The sequence below is a fragment of the Ischnura elegans genome, chromosome 8 (genome assembly GCF_921293095.1).
Source record: "Ischnura elegans chromosome 8, ioIscEleg1.1, whole genome shotgun sequence".
In the NCBI taxonomy this organism is placed as follows: domain Eukaryota; kingdom Metazoa; phylum Arthropoda; class Insecta; order Odonata; family Coenagrionidae; genus Ischnura; species Ischnura elegans.
Window position 1 is genome coordinate 74332618 of NC_060253.1, and position 25528 is coordinate 74358145.

Sequence of the window (25528 nt, forward strand, 5' to 3'; positions counted from 1 at the left end):
TCTCTCATCTATTTCTACGACTTACCGATAACAGAGACCTGGGCCTGTTCTCCCAGCTCTGCCTGACCTCTGATTGGCATTGGCTTGACTAATTGGATAAATCTGCAGAGCATCCATACCAATTCTTGGATTATACACCTTCAACTTACAATATCCTGAGTCAACAACATACATGATACCATCCACTGAAAATGAAATAAATTTGTTTAGCAAGTTTAGTTTGACAACACAACAAATACAGTGAAACCTCGATATAACGACACCCCACGGTGCACTAATAATCACTCGCTATAGCGAATTGTCGCTTTACCGGAGGTGGAGCAAATAATAGCCAATATACCTGCTGCGAACAGATATACAGGAACAGGAGTGGTGCGGCGACAGATAAACATCTATCCGATAAACGTAAGCATAAATCCAGAAGAAAGGCGATGTTTTTTTGCATCACTAAATTTCCTTACTCAAATAACGACCAACTATTCAAACAATTTATAAGCGCCGCACTGAATAAAAATCATACAAAGCATTGTTTTGTCATCATTATATTTATCAAACGACAGTTTACCACATAAATTTGAGACTGAGCACTCCATTAACTTCATTTCTAACAGATCGCTAGCAATTACAGAGGTTAAGGAGTCTTCATGAAAGTCTTCCGGCGGTGAAACCCTCGCTATGGCGAGAGCCAACACCGAAAGGGTCTCGTAAAAACGAATTTTTTAACACGCTTATTATAGGGTCAATCGACGGTGCATCGGCTATCTCTCGTAATAGCGGGGGTGTCGCTATAGCCCGTACTCGCTTTAACGAGGTTCCACTGTAAAAACAAATTTGTACTATACGATTCACACCCAACACAGCATTTCCTGACAAAATACTTTATCTATAGACGAAGTACCCACTATGAATGAATAATTTTTCACATAAAACAACACTAAATGAACTTTGGTCATTTCTTTGATGGGAGTGTTACAGCAGTGTTCTTAGCATTGATTCTTTCAATGAATAATATGAAATATTGCTCTCAATAAATAAGTAAGTATATATCTTCAAATTAAAACCTGCCAGAATGGTTAATTTCCAAGTTTTATGAAGCTAATAAGGTACTCTATACTACTTAATTTTCTCCAACAGATATACAGAGAACATTAATTTTCATCAAATGACTCACTAGACAATTAATTCATAGCTGGTTCCGATAAACCTCAACATAAAACAAAAGACATAGTTATGTATATAGTAAAAATAAAAAAATTAATATTGTGGAAAGACAACACTTCATAATTGTTGAAAATATTTACTGACAATCTGTTCCTGCCTCTGAGCCAACTTCAAATGCAGAAGTACAAATTACCTACTTCAGGGAATAATGTGCTACACAGTGAATAGCTAACACCTCGGGCCATTAAATATGTATTTTAAGGATTTCCAAGTTTTTTTACCGATACCTATGAAAGAGTTATGGAACTTAAAAAGAAAAATTTTCAAAATTAAGCAAGTCGAAACAAAAAGAAAACAAAATTTGAAAGAGTGGAGAGAAAAAGCATGCATCAAAATTAAAAGAGTCAAACCTGTCAATGAGGTTTCAGCTATATTTGTAGCTACAACACATTTTCGTAGTCCATCTGCTTCACGATGAAATATTTTAGCTTGAAGATCTGAAGGTAACTGTGAGTATATAGGAAGAACAGACAGCTGAGGAGCATTGTCAATCTCCCCCAAGCGCTCAGCCAGAACTTCACAGGTCACTTCTATATCTTCCTGACCAGGCATGAAAACTAACAAGTCACCTGGAGCAAAAACAAAGAAAATTACATAAACGGATGAATTCAAGCAAAAACTATAAGTTGCCATGTAGACTGGTGCCATAAATAACTCATTAGAAGAAGACAATGTTTCTTCAAATGATTTGAAAAAACTTAACTAAAATAGTCAATTTAATGATTAACTTTCAATCCATGGGCATGTAAAGGTGCATGCATGAAATTGTACTCGTTACCATTTAATCCCTTAACATTTAGACAAAAATACATGAGTACAGTTGATCACACCATTTCCCGACTCACCCATTGATACACATTACTCTCAGATAACAGCTCTGTAGAGCATTGAAAGATGTCCAAACGTGAAAGGCTTTCTGGTCCTGGAATTAAACCACAGACCATTGGCTAGATAAACCAACAAGCTGATCACCGTGCTAGCAACTATAATTCTTCCCATTTGATTATAAATCATTAATATAAATATAGATAGATTGTGGATGAGAGTTTTTTGGAAAAGAGGCATATTTTAGGGCAGTAAGGTTGTAAAAAGCTAATGGCTGGGGAGGCAGTGGCATTGCGAGGGGGAGGATCAGGGGGTCTGGACCCCTCTGAAATATATAAGCACACTTACTTTGCACTACATAAGGAAATCAAATTCTGAAAAGTCATGAATTTACAAAATATTTCTTTGAAAAATGAAGTTTTGTCAATTATGAAAACTGTTAAAATTAGTTTAAAACCCTCTACTTAGTACCCTGTTTTTTTCTCAAAAAATTTACCCCCTGGTTTTGGACCTTCCTCCCCCGAACAAAATTCCCGGCTACGCCACTGTGGGGAGGAGTAGCCAAGGGATTAGAATTCCCCCAAAAATTTTGGGAGACTACTCTTGATGCCTGGTCTACAATGGGAGATTTGCCATAAGACGAATGTCATAAGACATAAAAAATAACTTGCCTCCAATGGGAGATGTAAGCAGAAAGACAAAATTTCAAAATCATAGCACAGGCTGAAACAGTTGAGTAGTGATATCATATCTTGCAATTGAAACTTTTGTTTTCATTCCACTTTTTCGCATGATTCAGAAGCAAGACAAGCGTTTTTTCCAACTTTTATTCTTCCAGATCTTTGAATGTATGTTGTACTTCTTTTATATTCTCAATAACTCTGCACTTAAATTGTCATTTTTTCACTGGATTGAGTTACTTCAGGCACAGGTACAGTCAGTTTTACCTAATTGGAATGTTGATATTTTTCTTTATTGTTAAGTACCGGTTAACATCAAGCTTCAAACATAAATTTATGTATCTCATAAACTTGTTTATTTGCTTTATACACCCCATTGCCTTACCATACACCGCCTTGCCATTGGTTTTCATTTTTTGGACATACAGCTGTGGTCAATTGAATTAACTACACCCTCTAGGTTTAGTAAGACACTTCACTGACATCAATTATTCAAAATTCACTCTTATTGGCTGTAAGCTATTAGGATGGATTTGACCATTCTACTGATTTTATTTTATATCCTTTGTAAACCAAGCATATGTCTTTATCCTCTGTAGCGGAGCCCTTCGTTTCGAGCGCCGTCACCAAGGTCAGCCACCTGGTTGAGGTCATTGCCCTGGGACCCTGAGGTCCCTGCCGCTGCTGCCAGGGTACGCGGAACATAGCGCCAGCAAGGCACCGCGAGAGAGAGACGCGACAGAGACGCTCACGGAACGGCAAGGGAGAAGGACTTGAGACACAGACGAACTGTATCGCTAACCATCCAAATAAACGTGGTCGGATTTACTTCCGTTTAATTTATTGAAGTGAGGTTAATCACCTACATATCCCTAACCCCTTCATCCTCTAAAGTTTTTGGAGGAGTTTGAACCCCCTGGCTACTCTTCCTCAGCCATTACTTTACCACAGCCTTATCATCACGTAAGAATCATATAGAGCAGTACATATTTCATAAGGAGTGGATAGCAACACATTTGGGTACCATACTTAGGAATAGCATGTGCCACAGATTGCATATTATATTGATGAAATAAAAACCATTATGATTCACTATAATAAATAAACCTTACATAATGATCATTTTCGCAGGGAGGTGGAAAGACTGCCAAGGTAGGTTTCAGTAGACATGAAAGATTTCAGATTTTTAATTATTTCCTGTGCCTAATTCCATTTAATACATCCAGATTTCTTCCCAGGACTGATGTTAAGTTTGGAGCTGAAACCCATCCAAGAATCATGGGTGCTGAACACTACTTATATAAAAGTACATAATAATTAAGTCTTATGACTGTAAAAAGTTGGGCTAAAAAATCAGTCAGTGGCAGTATTCACACATCTAACAACAGCCTATATATCAACCATCAAGCAGAAAATAGGTAAAGTTAAATTAATTACTAACATGGATTAAAAAAATGTTGGGATTGATAAAATCTTTTCTATTCAATGGCACAAATGTATAAGCCTTTTTATTCCACGCCTTTTCTAGAATCCCTTTGTTGACAGCTTGAAAATAGTGGCTGCATCTGATCATCCACGTGGCAGAAAAAATTACAGATATTCCTGTCTTTCAATTGACTCTTCATTTGACTATAAATTAGAGAGGTGCGAATAGTATCTGCGAATACTCGAATACCTCGAATACTAGAAAGTATTCAATATTCGAGGTCTCGAATAATTATGCTAAAGGTACACTCTCAAATACTTCGAATACTTTGAATTTCGCGCCATACACTGTCGCACACTGTCGTTGGTAGTTGACTCGGAAAATTGCAAAGAACTCTAGTCGTTTAGTGCATGCAGCGCCGTTATAGGCAAGTTGACGAACTACATCAAATTCATGGATTGGAGTGGTGAAAAGAGTTCGACGTGGGGAACCGAAAATGATTGGGTGAAAATATCTTAAAATCCCCGGTTTCCCCCACCAGGAGAACCTCAGTGCCGTGGGATAGCAACATTAGGGCATTTCCCACGATTCGCTATCCCCCTCCTTTCAGCACTCTCCTCACCCACTCTGACCCTTTTCCCTTCTCCGAAATCAAACAAAAAGTCCCAGCTCACGCAGGGATTGTATTACGAAGACCTTATAGCTTCGAAAAAAGTATCAAGTTGCACAAGAACAATAGAAACGTGTTTCAAGCCCTCCCCCCTTTTCTCACCCTCTGACCTTTTTCTGGCTACCTGCTTCGAAGTTCCCCATTTCTGGAGGTCAATTGCTGTATGAGTACCGTGGGATAGTTACATTAGCGCATTTCCCAAGATCCGCTATCCCTCTCCATTCAGCACTAGCAACCCCCTCTGAGGCTTTCCTCTTCTCTGAAATAAAAAAGGCCCCAGCTCGCACAGGTATCATATTACGAAGACCTTAACTACAAAAAAAAATCAATATCACGAGAACAATAGAAATGTGTTTCGCGCCCCCCCCCCCGATTTTCTCACCCACTGACCTTTTTCAGCCTACCTGCTTCAAAGTTCCTAGTTTCTGGAGGTCAACTGCTGCATGAATCACCTATTAGCCCAAAAGTTGTATAACAATGACATTCGGCAATTGATATTACACTTTTATTGGATTGAAATATTAGTAATGTGCGCGTAATTTAAAAAAGAATAAGACCAAACACAACGCATTTCTGACTTTACTTAAGCATTTTACGCGAGGAAATAAATGTCAAAATACAAAGGAGACTGAGTATTCTGGTGAAACTCGATATTCTCGCAACTGAGCTTCTCGGAATTTGATGCAGTATTTTTTTTCGAAAACATATATCAAGTTACAATTTATGAGTTATGCTATAAATCTCTATTGCCACAGTCACAGACGAAGGGATATTTTCTCAAGATATTTGGTTTCTCCCTGATGACAATTCGAATTCATCTTCTTATCTCGTGAGAACTTCCAAAGATGGACTGAAAATAATTGAAGAAAATCCGGTGGAGATGCGCGTGTATTTTGCAAAACGCCACAGATTGTCCGCTAGTACTTGACAGCAGGAGTGGGGGTAAAGTGAGTTACCTGTTGACAATAAGAAGTTGGATGAAGCCGAGTATCAAATGGGCGTGCCGCTGAAATGGCGTTTAGTAGAAAGAATGTATGCATCAGACAGAAATCCATCGTAGCAGTGTAAAAGCAGAGACAGCATGCAATCATTTTTCACGAGGTGGTGTGTCCCCTTATAATATTTGAAAGTGATGTTAGTTGAATCAACTATATGCCTTTAGAATATTTGAAATAGATGTTAGTTGAATCAACTGTATGCCCAATTGTTTCCATAAAATTGAAACATTCCATTAATCAGCTAAATTCCAGTTCGAATTCTTTAAAGGAAATCAAAAATACTTCCCAAAATCTTGTGTTTCCTGCTTCATAGGCAACCGAGTCAAACATTCCCACATTCATTGTTTAGTATTCGAGGTATTCGAATATTCGAGCAATGATTTAATATTCGATTTCGATATTCGAGTTCGAGAAATCTGCTACTCGACCCATCTTTACTATAAATCAATCACTTCCCTAGCCTTTCCCTTCAAACATTACCCAGCTCTCTCTTTCCTACAATTGGCTTCAAGCTTTACTCCGTGAAACCTTTCCATCCAGGAAAAGGAAACTATTACACTTTGTAAGTTCACTAATTAAGTTTTATAGATATGACATGAAGTTACATACTTATGTTAAGGTTAATTTAAGTTTTTCGTTTTCACGATATTTTCACTGTGGCATACTTTCCTGATCAGTGCCACAGTGAAAAAAAAATGACCTACCAAGAGGCAAAACGATGGCTTGGTAAGAACTACACAGATTGCTAAGGTAAGGCTACACAAATTGTGAAATCTATAACTTCAATGAACCCTTTCCTGAAGATACAGCTATGAAATTACACGTAGGTAGTTGCATCCATTAAGCATAAAAATTGAACCTTATGAAGTTAAGTACTTTAATTTTCCCTTTCCTGCTCTAGTCCCAACTCTACCCCTCAAACAAAAATGTTTTCAATGGAGTTTTTTCTTCAACTTCAATCCCTCAAGTTTGTCCTAAAGTAGTTGCACAAATTAATTTTTTGTGTAAATTCTGTTTAACACTTTCGCTGCGGCGGACGCACCGGTGCGTCCTGCGCAAACTATAACGCTGAGCGGAGGACGCACCCGTGCGTCCTGCTTCGACCCGTTTTCAAATGCCCATAGAATCAGCCGAGAACGTCTTGGGCGCTCCAAATTACCTCTCGCTACTCTATTACATTCCGTACTATTCCGTATTGGCCGTCGTTTCTAGGAATCAACTGTCATTTTTTAGGTAACTACTTTTTCATCTTTTTTCCATTTTTTCGTGATTTTTATGATATATTAATTTTTCTGAACTTAATCGTCTCGGAAATGGAGATAAATGGGTCTCGTATGCATCAAAAACTCTTCTAAATATTATTTATGTCAAATAAAGTTTTATATTCAGTTTATTCGAATATGTGGAAATGTATCGATATACATGAAGATAGCAAAAATATGTGAACAGATTGGTTTGAACAATTGTCATGGTTGCTTCTTTTGAACATAATAGATATTACGTTTAGCGATGATAAATACCTTGAAAACGTAATACGCGTAGTTGACCCAGGTTCGATGCCAGAATTTTCTACACATGTAGGTACCTTTATCGTGCATAACGCGGAAAAAGTTAGCTCTAAGAAGTTATTACCATAAGGCATATCGAGGGGCATTATGTAATCCCCTTTGATTATAATGAATTATAATCCATTGCACTCTTCTTTTATTCCTCCATATAGCCTATTGATTATGTAAACATGCCGTAATGTTGCCGAATTTTTCTTAAATATAATGAAAAATGTTGCTGAACATCACTTGTCCCACAAAACCCCGAATCACAATATTATAGACAAGTGTCTCATTATATTACGGTTCAATCGCAAAGGTTATATTTTTTTTTAAACTGACAGATAGGAATATAATTACCACTCTGCGTATACATTACAAACGAAACTGAAATCGACCACCATTTCAAGATAATATATTTTACACAGGATACATTAGTTTTGACCTTGAGAATGAAATTCAATGTCGATATGACGGAAATGTAATACCGGGAATTAAAAGACGATCACAATAATGTGTGAAATAAAAGTGTAATGATTCATCTCATTTCATGCGGATATCGTTTCGTATGGCCTATAAAAACAGTGTCGTCGAGGCATTCCTTTCACTCTCATCCCTCCACGCCCTCTGGCCGAAATATCATTGCAAGTACGACGCTGCCACAGGAAAGTACTAGGTGCTCGGGGTCTTCGGAATAGATTGATCTGCTCGATTTTCAGAGATATCTATCCTCTGAAGTATCATCCGAGGTGTCACCTGTTACCTGACTATCTTGATTTTTTCCCATTACATTAGATGGCTGAGGAGCCAGTGGCATCAACGTCCGGTTCAGTGGGAACGTGGTGAAAAAAGAGATGAATATCCTTAGAGAATTTTGAAGAAAAAGACTAATTAAGAGTTGATGGATATCCTCATACAGTTTTATGAGATGGACAGCAAGGAAGATAATGCATCCCAGGAAGGAATTCCACAGGAGTCGTCCGAAGAGAGTCAGGAAGAAAACGCCCATGCACCTTCATCAAAACTGTTCCGAAAGCACTCAAATAACTTCAATTTATGGTACAAAGCTGAACTCCAAGTAACAGATGTCCCTTTTACTGGCACCTCAGGACAAAAATTAAATGTTCCCAGCGGGAATCCTTACGACTCATTGCCAATGATGTTTTTTGAGTTGTTACAGAAACGAATATCAATGCTGAATATGTGGTTCGAAATAATACTTCTCCAAATGCGAATAACGTCTTGGAATAAGTCTTGAGTCGAAGATAATTGGAAACTTTTTTGACCTTCTATTTCCGATGGGTTTTATTTCTCTTAGTAGATTATAATATTATGGGAAAAAATCTGAAATATATTATCTCCCTGTTTTTTCCACATACAGGTCTCGAGATAGCTTTTGCAAATATTTCTCGCTATGCACTTAGATAGAAATGTGGTTGAAGGCTAACACTTACCCAGTGATCTATTTTACAAAATACGGCCCTTGCATGATACATTCCAAGCAAGTATGAGTGAAATGTACTTCTTGTTTGCAATACGGTTTGGTTTTGGATTGCTTGATATAGTGTGGCACCAAGGGTAAAAAAGTGGGGGGAGCAGGGAACGCAGAGAAAGTGACTCATAAATTGTTGGCAAATTTTAAAAATAAGGGGCATGCTGTGTACAGGGATAATTTTACGACAGTGTGAGCCTTTTCCATTGTCTGCAAAAACATACTGTACAGATAAAACATACTGTACAGTCATTCTACTAATGAAAAGGAAAAATAACCCGGATATATTTTTTAAAAATTAGAGAAGGGTGAATGTGTGGCTTGCTACAATATAATGGGGGGTGCGTTTTGAAATGGAGGGATAAAAGAGATGTGAAGATGATTTCGTCTGAGTATGGACACGATTTTGCAGGCAGGCGGGAAAGGGTTTCAACTTAGCCCAGTATGGTGGACGCTTACAATAAACATATTGGAGGAAAAGACAAGATCAATTGTTGTCATATTGTCTTTGCGAATCAAAAATTCTCCGTAGGTACCTAAAGTTGAGAATATGCATTATTCAGATAATAATGATTCATTCTTTTATTCTATACCAAAGATTTAGTGGGAAACGTGTAAATTTGTTAGAATACCGCGATGAATCAATAAACTCATTGCTAAATGTCCAACCTGAGGTAATGCCTTCAACGAGTTCCCCTAAACATGCTCACTCACCACATAATTTGGAAATGAAAAAAAAGGAAGAAAGAAGTGCAGAGTATGTGCCAAAAATAGAGTGAGAAAATATATTAGCACTTACGATCCAGATTGCCCGTAAAAAAACGGTTTTATGCTTTAGCATATTTTCTTAGGTCTTATATTTATTGCTGACTTAAATAGCACTCTTCATTCTAGTGTTTTTTCAGTGTGATTCTTGAAAGTTATCCCAAAACCACGAGTAAATTATGAGTCTGTAATTATTTACGAGAAAAATATTATTTAATTAAAAATAAATAAAATTTTATAATTTTCGAGTACTCCAAATTTTTAAATATACCTATCTATTTATTTGCAAAATAAGTTGAAATATATGAACGTTAGATGAGAATTAAGGGAGATAAAAATATTTGTATAGCGGGTTGCATAACGCATGTGACACGGGTTGCATAGCTTTGACAATGCTGTGAGCGGCAGACGCACCGGTGCGTCCTTCGTTTTATTTGTTCAAAACAATCATTGGGTTTTTATTATTATTTTTTAAGGTATCCATAGAGATATATCTACTTGGTTATGCAGAAAAACCACTGCCGCTCACAGCGATATTTTTCATCAAAATGGCCAGCAGTGAAAGTGTTAATAAACATGACACCTTAGAGTAAAATAAACACAGCCTGTACTTCATTTTCTGACGCAGTAACAGTCAGAGATAAATCTAAAGAAAAAGTAATTAAAAGCATAGGATTATTGTTAGTCACGCATGTACTGATTAAGGATCAATCAACATCAAACTCACAAACTTTGCCCATAAACCATGGAAATCAACAGCATGTCCAACTCCTGTGTTGATAAATGCATAAATTCTCACCTTGATTGGGCTGCAGGTGAATTTGTAAAGCTTGTTTGACAGCAGAATCCACATAGTCTTCCACAGGGTTACGGGCAAATAGAACTTCAACAGGGAAAGTACGACCAGGAATAGAGAAGGTAGGAACATTTCCAAAGAAAGCAGAAAATTTGCCAGCGTCCATAGTGGCTGAAGTTACGATTAGCTTTAAGTCATGCCTTCGTGCGACTACCTGCAAACAATTTTGAGACAAAGAGCAAAAAGATATTAGTCAAATAGATCTAACCAGAAAATGGGGGGTGAGGGCGATAAGTTCATAGGTAATGAGTGTGCTTAGCACCTCAAACAGACACACCATAAATGATTTACCATAAATTCTAAAGTATAACATGCACATAAAACATGTTTTGTTTTGCAAAATTTTAGAAGTTATTGGAAGTGCATTAAACAAAAGGTGAATTATTGCAAGTTACACATGAGAATTAAGAGGTATGTATGAACTTCACAAAAATTATCTTTAGGCATTCAGATATCATATCACTAAAATTATGATACCGCATGCAAATTTCAATGGTTCCGAGACCATGAATTTCAGTAGTCAAAGTTCTTTACAAAATGTGTGAGGGCATATTACTCTTAAAATTTTGGAGACACTCTCGTGGTCCCAAGGCAAAGGGGTTTCTGTTTCAAAGACCCCTACCAAAATCAAGGCAAATCTACTGTCGGCATCAAAATTTATGTATGCTGCTGTACTTTGAAAATTTATATCTGGACTTCAGTACATGCCACAATAATGAATAATACATTATTTTATAGGAAATTTTAATCTAAATTCTTATTTTTTTGTTTTATGAAAAATTCAATAATCAAGACACGCGAGTGCCACAAATGACTCTGCCAACCATAAAATTAGTCGTTTTGTCAACTTCATGAACTTTGTATTGGCTCCTATGTCAACCTAACCCTATCTTTCCCCTCCATTGAATTTATATTGCATGTTTGTGTTTATCACTATGTACAGGGCGTTTCAGGTGGAATCTGCAATACTTCAGGAGGTGACACAACTTTAAGCATTTTTTCTCCTATAACCATAGGATCACCACTACTAAGTTAATGAGCTATGACAACACAAACATTTTGTTGGATGCACTTTGCAATTACAATTAATACATTGAATAATGCAATGTGCAGTGATGGAAGGGATCTGAAACTTGTGCTGATTGTGCTTGAGGTATGTTTACTTTATTTTATGCTGTCCACAAAGAGAACGGTAGCGTATTTTTACAATGGAATCCAAATAATCGTAGACATTTCAACTTTTACCGGCATATTTTTTATGATAAAAGCTTTATTTTCAGAGATAACATAAAAATATTCATGACCAATTTTTTGGAAAATTTATTTTATTCATTACAGTTCACATCATTTCTTTATCATCATTTGCCTGGGTGATATGGAAACATAAATGATGTCATGAACGTTACACAGAATTCCTCGGCTGGGTAGAGAGTTGTAATTTTCCCCAGTTACCGAGGTGATTAGCTATGTCTTATTCCAAACACATAAGTAAAACTAATACTAGTACACAAATAACTTAAGACAGTCTTACCTCACGAAGCAATCCAAACAGAACATCTGTGCTAAGGGACCTTTCATGAGCTTCATCCATAATTATGGCACTGTAATTGTCAAGATCTGGTTCTCTGAGAGATTCCCTCAACAAAATACCATCTGTCATGTACTTAATGATTGTTTTCTGAAAAATATAAGGTTATTTTAAAAGCAATAACACAACATAATATTTTACCCAACAATACTTCACATATATACACAATGTACGTGATAATTTCAAAAATATCCAGCAAAATGATTTCTCTTAAGATGAGAAAATGTATTATGCATACATATGTAAAGCTACTACTTGTAGTTCCATGTATTTGGTAATTATAGAATGCATTTTAGGGGGACTAGGGTAAACATGTCTATGAACATAACAGATAGCATTCATATTTACATAAAAATGCACTTTATATGAAAGAAAATCAAAATCAAAAATCGTACTTTTTCCAAAAACATTGTATGCTAAGTTGAAGTAATTTTAAATACCATAAACAATGCATTCCACTCGCAACCAAAAAATAATAAAATTTTGTAAAATAAAAAATATCCTTGAGCCTCCAAAGGTGAGATGATTCAGAAAATTTACTACTGTAAGGAGTTTGGGTGACTTTCAGATTAAGATCATTTACACTGCAAAACTAACGTATACCATAAGCAACAAAATGTCACTCAAAAAGCGAGAGCTTGACCAGTCTTTTTTTGGAGATGGATTACTTGCTTAAAACGCCTGCCTACATCTTGAAATTTTCAGAGGATATAAAGTAGATCATGGTCAACACTTGCCTGTATGACAAATTTAAGCCAAATAAATGCCTAGGTATTTTCTTATATGTAAATATTTTATATTTGATAAAAACGCAAATATGACTAAGGTCTAACCCACATACTCTGACAATTTCATGATGATAGCAAAGTTTTAAAGGAGTGGATAACACCAGTGGTGCCATGGTGCTGGAACGCTGTTCTGGCACTGGTTAACAAAAGACATAATAGTCAAATAACTTACAGTGCAACCTCGATATAACGACACCCCACGGTACACTAATAAACACTTGCTATAGCGAATTGTCGCTTTACCGGAGGTGGAGAAAATAATAGCCAATATACCTGTTGCGAACAGATATACAGGAACAGGAGTGATGCGGCGACAGATAAACATCTATCCAATAAACGTAAGCATAAATCCAGACGAAAGGCGATGTTTTTTTGCATCACTAAATTTCCTTACTCAAATAACGACTAACTATTCAAACAATTTATCAGCGCCGCACTGAATAAAAATCGTGCAAAGCATTGTTTCGTTAATCATTATATTTATCGAACGACAGTTTACCACATAAATTTGAGACTGAGCACTCCATTAACTTCATTTCTAACAGATCGCTAGCAATTACAGAGATTAAGGAGTCTTCATGAAAGTTTTCCGGCGGTGAAACCCTCGCTATGGCGAGAGCCAACACCGAAAGGGTCTCGTAAAACCAAATTTTTTAACACTCTTATTATAGGGTCAATTAACGGTGCATCGGCTATCTCTCGTTATAGCGGGGGTGTCGCTATAGCCCGTACTCGCTTTAACGAGGTTCCACTGTATTTAACAATTTTTTTTTGCCTCAAAATTTCTAATATTTACGTTCATAACCAAAACAAAAATTTATTTTCAAATATGCCGAGGTACCTTGCAATACACAGTATAATATTTCACTTCAAGTAAAGGATTGTGCATTCTGGCACAGCTAATTTTGCCATGACGTCACTGGATAACACGTCACCAAAAACAAACTACGACTGGCCAAGAGGGAGGAATCCATCCTCTGAAGGATACACAAACAAGTACAAAACAAGTCTCCTACCTCAGATGTGCAGTCCTCAAAACGGATGGCATATCCAACTTCCTCCCCTAAAGCGGTACCCATTTCATCAGAGACACGCTTGGCAACAGACATAGCAGCCACTCTCCTTGGCTGAGTGCAGCCGATCATCCCAAATTTACTATATCCATCTTCGTGAAGATACTGGGTCAGCTGAGTAGTCTTCCCAGAACCAGTCTCACCAACAATGATCACCACGCTGTTTTCACGAATAACATTCAACAGCTGCCAGGAAAAATATGAATAAGAAATTTAAGCACCAAAAATTAAGAACAGAAGTAACAGAAGTATAGAATTCTCAATGACGACTAAATTTTATGCAGTGAGTATCCTCCATGTGATCAGATTTTGGAACCACTATCAGTGAACCATCACAAATATTATGTCTTTTAATGTAAGCCTGCTTGACTGTACTCAACTCATTGGGAAAAAAGTATGTTTATTTAAATGCACAACATCTAAAACGATACCAAAAAAGAGAAATAATGCAATTTTCTAACTATACTCATCAATGTGATGAGACCTACATGTAAGCTGAATTCCAGTCCCATTTTCATGCAAATCTTTCAGATTATATAAATTTTGAAAATATCACCCATGTAAACTGATAAAATTTTAATTAATTGTATGTACACTCCCATGAATGTAATTCATTTTTCCGATGAGCTTTTTAGATCAAAATGTTTATTTTAATGAAAATTAGGATTGTTAATATATAATATAAATTGAAATATTGTCAATGTTAATTCTAACAATCTATTGAATTAATTAATTACATTTTTAAGACTTCGGTGAATCATTATGTACAAAAATTATTCAAAGAGAATAGCTCCATTATAATTCATTATATATTCACTTTGGTCACTGGGAAAGTGTTTAGTGCAACAGTGGAGCTCCAATTAACAGAAATAGAAAACTAGCATCGTCTTTAATAACAGCCATTTACTGACATGAAAACTACAAATAATGTGAAGTGTTCCTACAGAGATATGGCACTTCAACTTAAATTAGACAAGTAAAATACAAAACAGATGGCTCACCTCTTGCCTGACAGCAAATACTGGAAGATACCTTCTCTGCTGAAGTATGGTTTTCTTCTTTGCAAAGTCACTTGAGGCTTCAGATGGGTTTTTCATGTGTTGAGCAAATTTTTGGTCAGTTTTGTAATCTGTTTCATCTTTGTCATTGACTTTTTCGTCCTAGGGAAGAAAAATGCTATAGTTAGTGACTCTTCTAAGGAGAGAATAATTGGGTTGAAAACTAATTTCAATTGAAGGTCCATTTCTCAAAATCATAAAGTGATAATGCTAATGATTTCCGGAGAAGTCTTTCTGTAATCAACATGGACTCAAAAAAAATCTTATTAAAAAATTTACATGCTTGGCAAGAAACTGATATTCTTTTTAGATACTTTCAAAATAATTAATTGCATTTTGAAAAATAGTAACTTTTTTATACGAAAGACAAACATGAGTGGAGATAAAATTCACAAACCTATCACCGTCAATTCTTACCTTCTCTTCTGTTTTCTTAACACCCATGATATTCCCTATAGTGGTTCCTGACAGTTCCCAGTGCTTCTTCTGAGCTTTTCTTCTTTCCTTCTGCTCACGAAATGCCCTGACAAGAGCAGAACCTTTTCTGGCAACAATGGCCATGTCTGACGTCGGGTCCTGTGAAAAAGAAACAGTCAATTCTGGTCATAAAACATAACAACCCAAATCTGCTATCGATTTATGCAGCATTTGTACCTGTAAGGGTATTTAAGGTTTGCATAAAAAAATTTTAGCTATTCAGTAGAGCCTTGCAATACTATATTAATTCATTCTGGAGGAACAATCGTACAGTAAATTCTATTCTCCGTACAGCAGACTCCCAATTATCCAGCTGCGGCATATCAGTGTTGCGGATTATCCGTGCATGATTTTCACTTTCGCTCAATACTCTCTGCGATCTTCATAAAATAAATAAAATCGGATGCTAAATCACTGGAATTACTGCAATTGTAAATTAGTCATGAGCGAGGAATCATGGAGTAATGTTTTAACCTTTAATATAAAATTTTAAGCAACTCTAATTCAGTGCTAATAAAATATTCCAGAGAGTATGAAGCATCAATAATGAAAGAAAACTAGTAACTGATCTGATATATTCATAATAAATGTAAATAAACTCATACAAAAACAATATTCGCAAGAGAATTTTTGAAAAATGCATTTCTTGTCGAAAGATGAAATCAAAGGCCGCTTTCAGACGCAACGACTTTTAGCCGGCTGCCGTGATATCCAAAGAGATGTCTTGGTTGAAAGACGCCTGAATTTTACAGAGCCATGCCGTGAACTGCAGCCAGCGGAAAGTCGTCGCGTCTGAAAGTAGCCTCAAGTTAGCACTACATATTTGTATTTCACGCCATAGACGGCGCACAGCCGGGCTGGATTGAAATGGGCGTCTTGGTGGCCATCGATAATGCCGTGCCATCAACTGCACGATTCGACTCATTTTTGAAGACATCCATTGAAACCAATGGTTATTTGAAAGCACGGCACCGTGCTGTTGACGACGGCCAAAGCAAAGCTGGCTCATCTGAAATCGACAAAAAGTGGCGGTGCACCGTCTATGCCATGAAATAAACACGGTGCTACATTGAGGCAGCTTTCAGCTGAAACGACTTTTTGCTGGCTGCTGTTCCTGGGCACCGCACCGTGAAATTCAGGCCGCTTTCCAACAGGACGACTATCTGGATTTCATGGCGATGTGCCATGAACGGCGGCCCGCGGAAATTCGTCGCGTCAGAAAGCGGCTCATGCAGTAAAAAAATTCATGATTTCCATAAGGAAACAATTCAAGGAAATAAGGGGACTTGTTTGTCCGGAGGATGTCTAAACCGAGTTCACATGATGTCTACCAAGTAGCCAAAATGCCATGGGAATCTGCTGGTTGACTTAATCAAATTACTGAAGGGTTGAAACTATCCTAATGCACAAACATTCTATAGAGAGTTAACCCTTTCGCTAATGACAACTAAAATATGCGGCGGGACATTTCTTGACCCGGGAGACAAAAGCAGAAAATTTTTGTCTGAGATTTTCCTACCTAGGCTGACAAATGCTGAAAATACATGTTTCCTTGCATTCCTCCTTTTATGACATTTATAGGTTCGCAAAGTCTTAGTTTCGGGACCCAACACAGGCCATACTGCCGATATCTGGGAGCATGTAACAGACCCCTCCTCTTATATTACTCCTCTTTGTAGCAAGGGTCCGTAGTCATACAATTGTTCATTCAGTTAGTTTTCAAAATAAATATTCCCTTCTTTCTCAAAAAATATCAATTAACAATTGAATTCTTTGTCTTTTGAGCAGAGTTTACAATTTTTAAATATAATTCTATCATAAATATTAACATTTATCTCGATTTCAGTGTAAAAATCAACATGGAAATTCTTACTGCATTAAATCCGGTAATACTGACGGTAGAACTTCGTTCAAAGTTAGAAAATTCTCAGAATAAAATGAGGAATTAAATCGGAAGTCTGCAATTTACGTGCAAGCAACGATTCATCCATATAGCTAATTCACATAAACAAAGCATGAGTTAACAGCAAACCAATGCAGGCTGGTAGGGTTATAAACTGCGAAAGGAGGGAGCCTGACTACCCTCGGAGTCTGATATATGCGGAGTCCCCACTAGGAAGGATTGAAAAAGGTTGGTATTGAGAGAGTGTGACTATTTGCAAGACCCTTCTTAACAAATGTGCAACATAAATTCTCCATACAGAGGGGGCCGAAGTGTCTCTTGGGGCTCAGTCCTGCATTCATGTTAAGGAGAGAACTCTACCATCTCGAAAGAGTTAAGGAAGTTAAAAATGAGCCTCGAGAATATTCACAAGAGTACTTTTTTCGATAAAACCACCTATTACATTTGCAAAACATGACAACCTCTAAAGCAGCAGCTGTACAGTCAATACAAATGCAGATGGCTTAAAAGGCATCAACCAAACTTAGTTCTCTTATGGTAGAAGGCCTAAGCAGAAAAATAGGTACTTGAAAAGATCTGTTTTTCATCCCCAAGAAGTTCCCACTACAGACGTGAACCCTGACTTAAAGACAAAAAAATTCATGGCATCGATTCAATGGAGACAGAGATATTGATTTTGGGGTTGGGAGAACTACAGAAATTACTACAAAAGCAAAATTCCCAGGGTTCAGTAGAAATGACTTTTTGACTCTTTTTTCATTTGATTTCCTGTGCCACAAAAGGATGAACTTTCTCCCAAAAATACTTTTTTAAGTCTTATTTTTGTTCTCTTTTTTAAAAAAGTCACCCCCAACAAGAAATTGATAGTTAGAATTTCAGTCATATACAAGGATCCCTGTCCTCTAAGAGTCTTTTCAAAGATCTCAATCTGTATTATGGAACTCTATTGAGTAGTCTGGATGTTTGTTAGACTATCTGAAGTCTTCTATGACAGTATTGACCTTTATATTTCTTAATGGAAGTGTCCAGAAAGTTCTAGAGCATTCTCCAATTTTTAAGTATATATGTAACTGTATAAGTTTGTGCCCTTCTTATTAATTGTTATTCTTAATTTTTTCCTAATTTTTTCCAAGTCTCCAACTGCAATTTAAAATCATTATGTCTCATTAGATAAGTGCAACTACTAATGAGAGGAACAAGAAGATCTGGGAAAAGAATCTTACTCAATTTCAAGATTCACATAGGAAAAGAAGAACTGTTCCACTAGAAGAACAGTCGCTGGAAAAGAACAGCAGGGCACCACTGACAATCCAAGTTGTTGGCCACTATCTAACCCTTGGACCATCTATCAAAGGAAGGAAGGAACGAATGAAAGAGATTATGAAAGAAGTTATAAGTTTGTGGCGAAACAAATTAAAGTTCCTAACTTTATCAAATCAAGTAGTAACATGTGCTAAAACATATGATGAATTTGTGAAGCGAGGAAAATACTATTCATTGAGTGAAGTATTAAATATAACAAAAGGAAAAGGTGAATGGCTGTGCAGTGAGGACAGAAAGTTATATCATCTACAGAGTGAGAGTAAAGGAATAGCGGGGTATACTACTGAAAAGGCTGCATGCAATGAATCCATCCAACCATCCAAAAGAAGAAAAATGCAATTGGGATCTACTTCATCAACAGCAATTGCAACAATAATTTCAACTTGTGTATCAGAGACTGAGAGTGAATATCAATAGTCCGAAGAAGAAGAATCTGCAAGCACATGTAAGAAGTACATCAAAACCAAAATTGCAACACAATTAGTAACATCTTTAAATATATCAACCAGCAAAGCATCAGCAGTTTGTAAACAGCTATTTCAAGATGGAATTAATGTGGATATGCCTTCACAGTCGAGTATTTACAGATCCACTACTAAAGAAGCCATAAAAATAAAAGAAGAAAGAGCTACAATTAGAAAAAATTTTCATTTTAAAAAATTAATGGAAATTGGAATGGAAAATTTTATTGAAAAGTGTAAAGATGATTGTTGCGGACACTACTAATATGAATACTGGAAGAAGGAATGGATTTGTTATCCACTGTTAGTTGAAAAAAAAAACCTAGAAAAGCCACAATTGATTGCCTGTCAGCACCATGCTCTTGATCGAGTTCTTCACTTGGTAATGGATACTGAAATTGGAGAAAACGAGACATCTCCCAACATTGTATATCCATTTATTCCGAAACTTGTCAATAATTATAAACAGCTAAAAATGAATTCTAACAATGGTAAAGAAGAGATTATTGAATCATCAGGATGATGTGATGATATGAAATGTCCATTTCATTAAACTCGGGTTTTCCGTTTTTTTGAAGAAACTGGAAGATTTCCTGATGTAAAGTTTCCGAAAATACCCAATTTAAGTAATGCCAGGTGGAATTCCCAAGCAATACTAGCACTTTTGTCATTTATTCTTTTGCCATAAAAAAGAACCTCGCTACTCAAAACTTGTATCTCTTACAATTAGTCAGATCCAGTGGCGTAGCCAGGAATTTCATTCGGGGGAGGGGTGGTCCAAAAACAGGGGAGAAAATTTTTGAAAAACAGGGTACTAAGAAGAGGGTTTTAAACTACTTTTAACACTTTTTATAATCGAAAAAACTTCATTTGTCAAATAATTTTTTTGTAAATTCATGATTTTTCAATATTTTTCTTCGTTTATGAAGGAAGGATTGCTTTATATTTCCGTGGTGGGGATTGGCCCGGACCCCCCAGACCTCCCCCATTGCTACCCCTCTGGACAGATGTGTTTTACTACATAAGTGTTATAAAGTTGTATCATTATAATTTAATTTGTAATTTAAATAAAAAAACTGCTACAAAATGATATTTTCACCACATACATTATTATGGTAAAAATAGTTTTTTGGGTTGGGGGCTACCTTTTTCAAAAACTAAAAAGAAATAATGTATTTTTCTTCACTTTTGAACAAATGTTCATCAATTTATAGCACAGAAGCATAGGGTTGCAAAAAAGTCATAGCCCTAATGGATATAATTTAAGTAATGCAGGAGCTCAAATTGTCTGAGACATCGTTTGTATCTGAGTGCCTTTAAGCAATTTGGACCCCCTCAGCAGAGACTATGAGGGTTCTAGGTGAACCCTCTTAGGGATACAACACACCCGGGCCGGGACCCAAGCCCGTGGCTTATACGCCCGATCACCCAGGGAGGGCGCCTGGCGCACACCTGGCGCAGGCGTGCATTTGGGATTTCCGCGCGTTTTCTGCACCAGGAATCAACCTCGCCTACCAAAGCACCACCAATAACCATCAAACTTTTTTTCTCCCTCCATCTTTTGAATCGGTAGAGTATAGTCAGTGGCGCCGACTCCGTGGTGCCTGAGGGGGCCCGAGCCCCCTCAAAAATTTGTTACAGATGTGAGGAAAAAAATGTATCAGGCTTGCCGATTTTCCACGGAGTGTCCAGATATCGAGATTCGAGCATTCAGGGTTCTAATGTTGATCATAATACTCTTCTAAAATGCTTAAAAAACTTAAAATTCACTACTTATAAAATTTACCGGGGCAAGGTACCCGATTTGGGCCCCCCCAATATTTTTTGTAAGTTGGCACCCCTGCCCATCAGCAAATGGGGACTTAAAAAGATTTCTTTCCTGCCATAGTACTGCGTTAACAGGTAAGAGAACAAATCTAAAAGAAGACAATTTGGTCACAATAGCAATATTTCATATGAGATTACAGACATTTAAAAGTAATTTCTCTCTCTATGAAAGCTGGATGTATGGATATGCGAAGGATAAAATATGTATATAAAATAGGTGAATTCAGTCAATACTCCATGTATATTATTGCTTAAATTATCCCCCGTCAATAATATCCTAAATTTAGGGTACCTAATGGGTGGGCCACTGAAAGCCTGGCTCTTAATCAACATCAAATATTTTGCTGTTAAAATAACACTGATTTCAGGGCAAAATAACATCGCTTTTGTAAAAACATATCACCACTTTCGACTATAAAATAACCTCACGAATACAAGAATCAAGAACTTTGCTATTTCCATATAATATTTTATTAGCACCGACCATGGTTTCGTTACAGAGTAACATTATCAAGGTGAAGATTTAGGTAAATTGACAGTATATATATAGCAGGAGCCGTTGGTTAGGGGGAGGTAAGGGTTGGGGTTGGAGTTGGGTTTGGCGTCACTGTAGGTAGGGTGGGTGGAGGAGTGGATGAGTAAGGGGGAAAGTAGAGGAGGGGGGAGCGAGAAGGGTAAAGGTGGTCGTTAACAAGGTATGAGTCCCTGTGGCTTAAAATTTCCAATTCTTCTAAAGCGTCTAATCTCCGTCCTTTCTTCTCAAAATGCAGAATGGTAGGGATGAAGTCACTAATGTGCCCCATGTCATTAAGGTGTTTTGCAAATTGGGAGTGATCCTTCCCCTGTCTAAATTGTGCCGACTGTGACGCGATTTACATCGGCCAAACAGGGAGGAGTTTTTCCATCCGGGCAGCCGAGCATCAGATGTGTCATAGACAGGGGAAGGATCACTCCCAATTCGCAAAACACCTTAATGACATGGGGCACATTAGTGACTTCATCCCTACCATTCTGCATTTTGAGAAGAAAGGACGGAGATTAGACGCTTTAGAAGAATTGGAAATTTTAAGCCACAGGGACTCATACCTTGTTAACGACCACCTTTACCCTTCTCGCTCCCCCCTCCTCTACTTTCCCCCTTACTCATCCACCCCTCCACCCACCCTACCTACAGTGACGCCAAACCCAACCCCAACCCTTACCTCCCCCTAACCAACGGCTCCTGCTATATATATACTGTCAATTTACCTAAATCTTCACCTTGATAATGTTACTCTGTAACGAAACCATGGTAGGTGCTAATAAAATATTATGTGGAAATAGCAAAGTTCTTGATTCTTGTATTCGTGATATTATGGATTTCCACCAAGTTACGCCCTCTACGATTAATAAAATAATCTTAACTTTTGCATGTCCCTACTCATTGTGTAAGGGGATATAAAACTGGAAAAATTTGAAAATGTAAAAAGGGACATGCAAAATTAACACAGGATGCATGTTAAATCAATCATAAGTCAAACCTATGTAAAGCTAAGCTACTATTAACACTTTCGCTGCTGGCCATTTTGATGAAAAATATCGCTGTGAGCGGCAGTGGTTTTTCTGCATAACCAAGTAGATATGTCTCTATGGATACCGTAAAAAATAATAATAAAAATCCTATGATTGTTTTAAACAAATAAAACGATGGACGCACCGGTGCGTCTGCCGCTCACAGCATTGCCAAAGCTATGCAACCCGTGTCACATGCGTTATGCAACCCGCTACACAAATATTTTTATCTCCCTTAATTCTCATCTAACGTTCTTATTATTCGACTGATTTTGCAAATAAATAGATGTTTTAAAATTTTGGAGTATTCGAAAATGATAATTTTTTTAATGAAAATATAATTTTCTCGTAAAATAATTACAAACTCATAATTTACTCATGGTTTTGGGATAACTTTCAAGAATCATCCTGAAAAAAACACTAGAATGAAGAGTGCTATTTAAGTCAGCAATAAATATAAGATGTTAGAAAATATCCTAAAGCATAAAACCGTGTTTTTACGGGCAACCTGGATCGTAAGTGCTAACATATTTCCTCACTCTATTTTTGGCTCATACTCGGCACTTCTTTCTTCCTTTTCTTTTCATTTCCAAATTATGTGGTGAGTGACCATGTTTAGGGGAACTCATTGAAGGCATTACCTCAGGTTGGACATTTAGCAATGTTTATAGTATAGTTTATTAATTCATCGCGGTATTCTAACAAATTTACACGTTTCCCACTAAATCTTTGGTATAGAATGAAAGAATGAATCATTATTATCTGAGTTAAGTATATTCTCAGCTTTAGGTACCAACGGCGAGTTTTTGTTTCGTAAAGATAATATGACAACAATTGATCGGTCTTGTCTTTGCCTCCAAAATGTTTATTGTAATCGTCCACCATACTGGGCTTAGTTGAAACCCTTCCCCGCCTGCCCGCAAAATCGTGTCCATACTCGGAGGAAATCATCTTCACATCTCTTCATTATCAGAATGACTGTACAGTATGTTTTCTCTGTACAGCATGTTTTTGCAGACAATGGAAAAGGTTCGTAAAAGTTATCCCTGTACACAGCGTGCCCCTTATTTTTTAAATTTGCCAACAATTTATGAGTGACTTTCTCTGCGTTCCATGCTCCCCCCACTTTTTTACCCTCGGTGCCACAATATATCAAGCAATCCAAATCCAAACCGCGTGGTTCAGTGATCATGTAAAATTTTATTTCATATTTGTGACGTTTGTAAGGAATGACTTGTTTTAATAGTAACTGTGGATAACGTCAACTCCATAGAACCATGGATTCGTCTAGACTCACAGCCCTTTCCACGTAGTACAATTCACTCATACTTGCATAGAATGTATCATGCAAGGGTCGTATATTGTAAAATGGATCACTGGGTAAGTGTTCGCATTAAACCACATTTCTATCTTAGTGCATAGTGCGGAATATTTTCAAAAGCTATCTCGAGACATGTATATGGAAAAAACAGGGAGATAATGTATTTCAGATTTTTTCCAATAATATTATAATCTACTAAGAGAAATAAAACCCATCGGAAATAGAAGGTCAAAAAAGTTTCCAATTATCTTCGACTCAAGACTTATTCCAAGACGATATTCGAATTTGGAGAAGTATTATTTCGAACCACATATTCAGCATTGATATTCGTTTCTGTTGCAACTCAAAAAACATCATTGGCAATGAGTCGTAAGTCGTAAGGATTCCCGCTGGGAACATTTAATTTTTGTCCTGAGGTGCCAGTAAAAGGGATATCTGTTACTTGGAGTTCATCTTTGTACCATAAATCGAAGTTATTTGAGTGCTTTCGGAACAGTTTTGATGAAGAAGCATGGGCGTTTTCTTCCTGACTCTCTTTGGACGACTCCTCTGGAATTCCTTCCTGGGATGCATTATCTTCCTTGCTGTCCATCTCCTCATCAAACTGCATAAGGATATCCATAAACTCTTAATTAGTCTTTTTCTTCAAAATTCTCTAAGGATATTCATCTCTTTTTTCATCGCGTTCCCGCTGAACCAGACGTTGATGCCACTGGCTCCTCAGCCATCTAATGTAATGGGAAAAAATCAAGATATTCAGGTAACCGTTGACACCTCCGATGATACTTCAGAGGATAGATATCTCCGAAAATCGAGCATATCAATCTATTCCGAAGGCCCCGAGCACCTAGTACTTTCCTGTGGCAGCGTCGTACTTGCAATGAAATTTCGGCCAGAGGGCGTGGAGGGATGAGAGTGAAAGGAATGCCTCGATGACTTTGTTTTTATAGGCCATACGAAACGATATCCGCATGAAATGAGACGAAATATTACCCTTTTATTTCACACATTATCGTGATCGTCTTGGAATTCCCGGTGTGACATTTCCGTCATACCGGCATTGAATTTCATTCTCAAGGTCAATGCTAATGGATCCTGTGTAAAATATTTTATCTTGAAATGGTGGTCGATTTCAGTTCCGTGTGTAATGTATACGCAGAGTGGTAATTATATACCTATCTGTCAGTTTAACAAAGTACATAGCCTTTGCGATTGAACCGTAATATAACGAGACAGTTGTTTATAATATTGTGTTTCGGGGTTTTATGGAACAAGTGATTGAATGTTCAACAAAATTTTTCATTATATTTCAGCAAAATTCGGCAACATTATGGCATGTTTACATAATCAATAGGCTATATGGAATAATAAAAGAAGAGTGCAATGGATTATAATTCATTATTATCGAATGGTACTACATAATGTCCCTCGATATGCCTTATGGTGATAATTTCTTAGAGCTAACTTTTTCCACGTTATGCACGATAAAGGGACATGTATAGAAAATTCTGGCATCGAACCTGGCTCAATCACGCGTATTACTTTTTCAAAGGATTTATTATAGCTAAACGTTATATCTTTTATGTACAAAAGAAGCAGCCATGACAATTGTCCAAACCAATGTGTTCACATATTTTTGCAATCTTCGGATATATCGACACATTTCCACATATTCGGA

At 37.0% G+C, this 25528-nt stretch overlaps 1 protein-coding gene across 1 annotated transcript in view; it reads right to left on the minus strand.

Moving 5' to 3' along the window:
• The window catches only part of LOC124164096 (pre-mRNA-splicing factor ATP-dependent RNA helicase PRP16), a 48409-nt gene that overhangs the window by 10881 nt on the left and 12000 nt on the right, over window positions 1-25528 (minus strand). The window contains exons 9-15 of the mRNA XM_046541268.1: window positions 15405-15563; window positions 14931-15089; window positions 13873-14115; window positions 12012-12158; window positions 10424-10634; window positions 1572-1790; window positions 26-185 (exon numbers count right to left, since the gene is read on the minus strand). Coding sequence (XP_046397224.1) covers window positions 26-185; window positions 1572-1790; window positions 10424-10634; window positions 12012-12158; window positions 13873-14115; window positions 14931-15089; window positions 15405-15563 — 1298 coding nt within the window. The remainder of the gene's footprint in view (window positions 1-25; window positions 186-1571; window positions 1791-10423; window positions 10635-12011; window positions 12159-13872; window positions 14116-14930; window positions 15090-15404; window positions 15564-25528) is intronic.